The sequence below is a fragment of the Physcomitrium patens genome, chromosome 9 (assembly GCF_059467195.1).
Source record: "Physcomitrium patens ecotype Gransden chromosome 9, ASM5946719v1, whole genome shotgun sequence".
Taxonomy (NCBI): Eukaryota; Viridiplantae; Streptophyta; class Bryopsida; order Funariales; family Funariaceae; genus Physcomitrium; species Physcomitrium patens.
This window is the reverse complement of record NC_143418.1, coordinates 15,188,233-15,194,511: the sequence shown is the minus strand read 5'-3', so window position 1 is coordinate 15,194,511 and position 6,279 is coordinate 15,188,233. Positions and strand designations below refer to the sequence as shown.

The window sequence follows — 6,279 nt, the reverse complement described above, 5'->3', positions numbered from 1 at the left end:
TTATTCTTGTCAATGTCTTTCTAGTCCTTAGTCTTATTTTAAGACTTTTTAGTTTTCTTATTTTTGGTCATTTAATATTATACTATCTTTGAATGATTTTCTAATCTTTTTGAAAAATTTAAGAGTATATTGATCTTTTAGTTCTGGTGGATTTATATCCTTGACATCTTTTTAGAGAAAATTTTGATTTCAAAAAATAAACTTAAAATTTTAAATTACATTAGAGTTAGATGTATTCAAATGTACTTATAGATCCACTAAAAATATGAAATATAAAAACTATTATTAATAATGAATGTAGATAATATTTTTAAGTAAAATGATTTCAATAATATATATATATAATTATAGAGTTAAATGTATTCAAATGTACTTATAAATCCACTAAAAATATGAAATATAAAATCTATTACTAATAATGAATGTAGATAATATTTTTAAGTAAAATAAATTTAATAATATATATAATTATAGATTTTTGAATGATATGAATATTTTAAATTCTTAATATATGATATTTTATTCTATTAATAAATTTCTATAATTATTTATATATCAATTTTGGTATTTAAGGCTAATAGAATGAGGTGTCGTGAGTTTATATATTTCATGAGATTACATATTTCATTTATCTATTAAACAATTTGAGATTATATCAAATAATCTAAGATTTTTACACATCAATATCTCCTTAAGCATATGGTGTTTTAGTTTTTACAAAAAAACACTGATTTAGAATTCTCTTTGAAAAATCCATATTTTTTTTTATCAATATACAAAGTTGGAATCAATGGAGAAAAAGAAATAAGGGAGCAATGAAAAGAAAAAGAAAGAATAGAAAGGGAGTTTTAAAAGCACTCTTGAGCCGACTTGAAGCGTGTGCTGTTGGATGAAGGATGAAATACGAACACATAACTTTATCATCCATCCATTTCCCCCGCATCCAATTTCAAACTTCAGGCCATGAGCGAAACGTCGAAGCGAAGCTCCACAAATCGGATCTCATCGTCGTCGCTGCCAAATGGTGATGCCGATTCCGCTTACCACACTTCAGGGAAGCCGTTACGCACATCACGACCCCTCTTTTCGAACTCAGATTCTACCGCGCTTTCGAACAAGGGTAGCCTGCCGCGATCTGGGCCAGCGAGCAGCTCAAACGAGTTTCTGTTCAGGTAAGGACTGTAGAAATTGTATGTTGCAATTGTAACTGCTGCCTGCGGATTGTTGCTGCGTGCCCTGTTGCTGGGGGAATTTGCTTGAGTGTTACCAAATTGAAGTATAAGTGATGGGTTTAAGGTATTGATGTCGGATGCTGGCTGAATCGGTTTCCAAGTAGAGGTCTGGAGAGAATTATGAAATGCTGGAGGCGGAGAGGAAGTTTTAGATTAGGGTTTGGGGTGACTGTCTTGATAGATTTTGAAAAGCACGAAAGTAATTATTGGATTTTTTGTGTTTGACTTCATGCTCCTTAATTTGGCGAGAGGGCAAGAAAGTGTGAGATCAGTAAATATGTTCTCAGGTTTTGAGCTGACCAAGATCGATCGTAATGTGCCTGGCGTAGACTGGTGTGAATGCCGAGTGAATGAGGTGCTTATCGCGGTTTTACTGATGTTTTTTGGTTTGCTGAATTTGCTGTCTGTTCGAATGTTAGTGGGTTTGGGACGGGGCTTATTGAAGCTTATTCGCCGGTCGTTGTGCATATGGTTTGTTTAATTTGTTCTTCCTCACGTTATAGAGTTCATAGATGAATGGTCCTGTCAAATTCATGTAGAGTTGATGACTTTGTAGCTGCGGGTATTGAGTTAGCGGCGCTATGATTGGTTGCTGATGATTTTCTACTAGAGTTAGAAACTTGGTTGAAGTTTTTTTTTGTTTTAAACTGCTCGCATTCCTCAATTAGATCAGTGAGATCATTATCTTCCAGGTCGATTGAGTTCACATCTGCTGCCTCGGGTGTGATAATTAATCAGTATTTAATTATGATGCATGAGAGGGTTTTCTTCAGCAGAGCTCGAATACGGCGTATTGATACAGCATGATGCAGGCGAAAATGAAGTCAAGGAAGGGCAAGGGGACCCCTCATCCCAAAGGAAGAAGATCCTTAGTGCACACATCATATGAGGAGGACGACTCATCTAGTCAGATACAACATAGTGAACCCGATCAAGTATTACGCACACAAACCAAAAGTCCTCTTCAGAACTTGCTTCATATTCATACACAGGTTACGCAAACGCTGCAGCAGGTATCTCTTCGCCCTTCTTGTAAGCGAAAATTGGGACGGTTACTAGATACGTGTCATGTAGTCTTCTTTGATCCTGTGTTGCATAAAGTTTGGCGAATCTCTCTTCTTTGTCCCCTGTTGTTGTCTATATTTCATCAACCTCAGAGCTGTGTGGTTTATGAGGAATATGCCTTTGAATCGGTGGTATCTTGTGCAAACTTATCTCAACCATAGCTCTCGTCCTCCTTTATGTTAACTTTCTTTTTATGATGGTGGTATTATTTTTATCAAACCACGAAGTGTAAAAATATATCGCCTCTAGTGACGTTGGCGAAAGTAGCAGACCTCTTAAACAGCCAAGGTGCGATGCTGCATTTTCCATCAAGTTTGGCTGTGCTGCTCTTATCTATTTCTAAATGATCGTTTGGATGTAGATTGATACTATGGTGCTGAGTATTCACAAGCTTTCATCATCAAATCATATAGCTCCTGAAGAAGTACAGGACTTTGCTGATGCTTTAACAAGCATTGATGAAAATCTCCAGGTCAGGGTTTCTCTTCATATCATCCAAGGCGATTAGTCATCATTCAAACAGCTCACGTGTTCCCTTAGTATAGTTTTCCTTGCGAAGAGTTCATGTACGAGCTAAGTTGAACAATTACTGATTTTTTATTCCTTTGGGGGATTTTCTGTGTATTTGTTACATTTTATTTCTTCATCGCTTACTATTTACCTGGTCGATTGGAAGAATCTAAAATTGTCGATTTTTTCAGGATTGGAACAGTTTCTTTGAGACAGCCGCTAAGCGATCATCTGCGTCACGTAACAACCTTGATCAAGAGCCGTGCAACTTAAGAGGCCCTGAATCAACACCGATTCGTGGAGAAAATTGTGCGACTAACTGCTCATTAGTTGCTGATCTCGAGTCTGGTTCCATTAGTTATTCCCCACTGGTTGCGACTGCTTTGTTAAATTGTAAGAGTCCCTGTGGTAGTGAACCTCTCATATTTACCCCTCCAGATAGCACAGGTTGCGTACTTAGCAGTACAGAGTTGACCCCATCACCTCAAACACCCCGTTTAACTCGAGTCCTTTCTACTGTTAGCGAAAGCCCATCGTTGTCCACCCCATCAGATTTCGTTTCTTTTCTTTCTAAGAGCGATGCTCATCAGTCTCTAGGGCTCGAGGAACTTTTGACCGCAGAATATTCGACCTGCCGGACCAATTTGGTATTTGAGACTCCTCTAGCGCAAGTCATTCGTCACGAGCAGCTCAACGACTGCTTGGTTTTCCCGGAAACTCCTGGATTCAGTTTCTCGCCTCCCAGAACTTGTAGACCGCTAAGACCTGGAGAGACTGCCTCGATGGAGAGTGATCCAGTTCCACCTACTCCTGTTGTACCTAGCCCTTTCAGGACGCCTGGTAAGTAATCGTACTTTTTTCTTTCAATCTTTTGAATGTTGCGAGGCATTCTGGGGGTCACGATTGTCTGTGTCAATGGATTCTTGTAGGAATATCAGAAGTTAGTCCTTGCAGTCATGTTCGTCAATGTAGTGGGTTGTGAATGAATTGATAAATGGATTCTATCACATTGTGACGTCTCTTGCCAAGAACCTATCTAAAGCAGCTGATGGAGCACTGTGTAACCGTACTTCCCTGCCTCTGCATGAGGCTTTGGAATTTGCAGTCGCGAAGACTGGCACATCTTCTTTTCTTCTTCTTTTTTAATTCTTAATACTTTTTAATCTGTGATATATACCTGGTCGAAACCGTCCTAGGTAAAACAGAGGTAGCCCTACGCTAATCAACTGTTGTTCGATGCCTTGTCTCATGCTCTACATAAAACTGTGATCCTTGTTCCGAATTTCATGATCAATTTTCTGCTGATATTCAGATTCGCAAGGAGCTCTTAGTCCATTTCCTCAACGCATTTACTCTATATCAAGAAGGAAAATTGACACTGTTTTCTTTTCGCAGGCATTCTCTTAAAATGCAATGGCAAAACTATGGATAGCAGTTCCGCTGACTCTCCCGGAATCATAGACGATATAACTGCCAGCACGATGAAGCGTTTGGGTCCAAGAGGCCTGGAAGAGAGGCTCTGGCAAGAGCTTACATTTCGCAGAGCTGACATCCTTCAGTCTACCAACATTAGGTAGTGCCTATGAGACGGCTTGATTTATTTGACAGCTCCAGAGGAAAAGAGGCATCTATGTGTTGTCTTGTTTAACAAGGGAACATACTTGGTGTAATTGGCGCAAGTTCCCAGACCCAGTAAAGCTTCCTGGAGAGACTGGTTTCGCTGGACTAAACTACACAATGTACATTTACGGCAGAAATTTTAGTACTAGAATACCTTGTAAACTTAACTGGTGACTAAAGGTACGAGGCTCCTGAAACGGGTTGGCTGTAGCTTCTGGCCCAAACCTTACCACCAATTCTAAAGCCTGTGGGCCTTCGTGGAAGATGATGTCACCTGGTCAACTCATGGCCACTCTTTGAGCTCACATGTGGGGGCTAGACATGCTTAAGCTCTCATGAGCATCTCTCTCAGATTCGATATCTTCTGTGTTGCTGTGATATTTCTCCAGCTTCTGGGTTGGTCCATTCTTCTCCTTTCATCTTTATGGAGTTAGAGATTAAAGTTGATGCCTACGATTCAGCTCCTTGAACGTGGCATGGCTCCAGCTGTTCTTGCAACTGTCTGATATCCAAGGTTTAGTACTCCCAAATCACTCTCGGTCATGACTCACGTACAGATCATTGTGGTCAAATCATTGCTTGAATGCTGGAGTTTTATGAGAGAATATCGGCTCTATTGAGTTTCCTAGCTTAACAACAGCCATATATTTCTCTACCAACCAGCCCACTAGTGACCAACTTTAATTTTAAACGGGGCACAATCCTTATTTTCAGCCACCCATGAAAGAGAATGAGCGTAAATCTTCGCAGGTGGGAATCAAATGAGTGGGACCATCAAAGAGATTATATAGACTGCGTAGATTATTCACTGTTAAGAATAGACGTTGTCCCAACTGTCATGTCGTCGAAGAGGTTGACATTCGGTGAACTGTGTTGTGGAGAAGTCTTGAGAGATCATCCCATTGAGATTGCCACGTCATTTAACACAAACAGCACCACTACAAATAGACAGAAACGAATACAGAAGAAAAAGAGTGAAGAAGATACTTTGCTTCTATTAAAGATCCAAGTTCCAAGTAAGATGGATATCACAACTACCCAAAAATGGATGAGCAATGAAGAGAGTAGCAAGATAGTTTAAGTGGACTCCAAATCTTTTAAAACGATGAGATGGCTGGGAAGTGGGCATTCTTAAAAAGAAAAAAGAAGGTGCTCACTTCATCTTATATTCCTCTTATCACTCTGACTTTGGCACCTAAAGTTTATTTTTTAGGGGGATTTCTGGGTCATTTTGGCGAGAGAGAGAGTAGCAGATAAGTTGCCAGAGACTCTGACCTCCTTATCCATCGCATGTCCATCTCATATATCCACATTCTTTACAGCACCGTTATTGACGAACTCTTACAATTTTGTCAAAAAAATATAAAGCCTAAATTTGTCAATTGCGTATCATTTCTGCTTTTTTCTAGTGAGAAGACAGAGTAAACCAACACTCCAAACCCTGACATATTAATAACAAAAATAATCAAGAGCAAAAGAAAAAAAAAAAAAAAAAAAAAACAAGAGACAAGAAGAGAACAAAAGGAAATAAAACAAAATTATATACATAAATAGAAATAAAGTTAGTCTTTAATGTGACCGACAACAATAGTATCATAAGCCATACAAAAAGTAACACCTACATTTTTTTTCTTTCAAGTTTTTAGGTAAGAATGTTCATCCTTCAATGCAAAGGTTACTCTTCTGTATCAAAAATAAAATATGACGAAATGGTTTTGTGGTGATTAAAACCATTTAGCATTTGGTGAAAAATTTAAATATATCTGTTTAGATTAGCAGTTATTTAAGAGAAGTGAAATACTTTGATATTATTTTTAGATTTGGGTGGCTTATTAAAAATATAATGTCAAAG

At 38.4% G+C, this 6,279-nt stretch overlaps 1 protein-coding gene across 4 annotated transcripts; it reads left to right on the top strand.

Moving 5' to 3' along the window:
* Positions 1 to 969: 969 nt before the first annotated feature.
* On the top strand, positions 970 to 4,778 carry LOC112286392 (uncharacterized). Of its 4 annotated transcripts, none has more exons than XM_024528249.3 (5): positions 970 to 1,172; positions 2,045 to 2,245; positions 2,659 to 2,769; positions 2,999 to 3,647; positions 4,203 to 4,778. In XM_024528249.3, the coding sequence occupies exons 2-5, from the start codon at positions 2,051 to 2,053 to the stop codon at positions 4,382 to 4,384; spliced, it is 1,137 nt and encodes a 378-aa protein (XP_024384017.1). In that variant the 5' UTR covers positions 970 to 1,172; positions 2,045 to 2,050; the 3' UTR covers positions 4,385 to 4,778. The 4 variants fall into 4 exon arrangements, with proteins under 4 accessions (XP_024384017.1, XP_024384014.1, XP_024384015.1 ...); XM_024528246.3 differs by having other exon boundaries at positions 2,009 to 2,245; XM_024528247.3 differs by having other exon boundaries at positions 2,006 to 2,245.
* Positions 4,779 to 6,279: the final 1,501 nt, after the last annotated feature.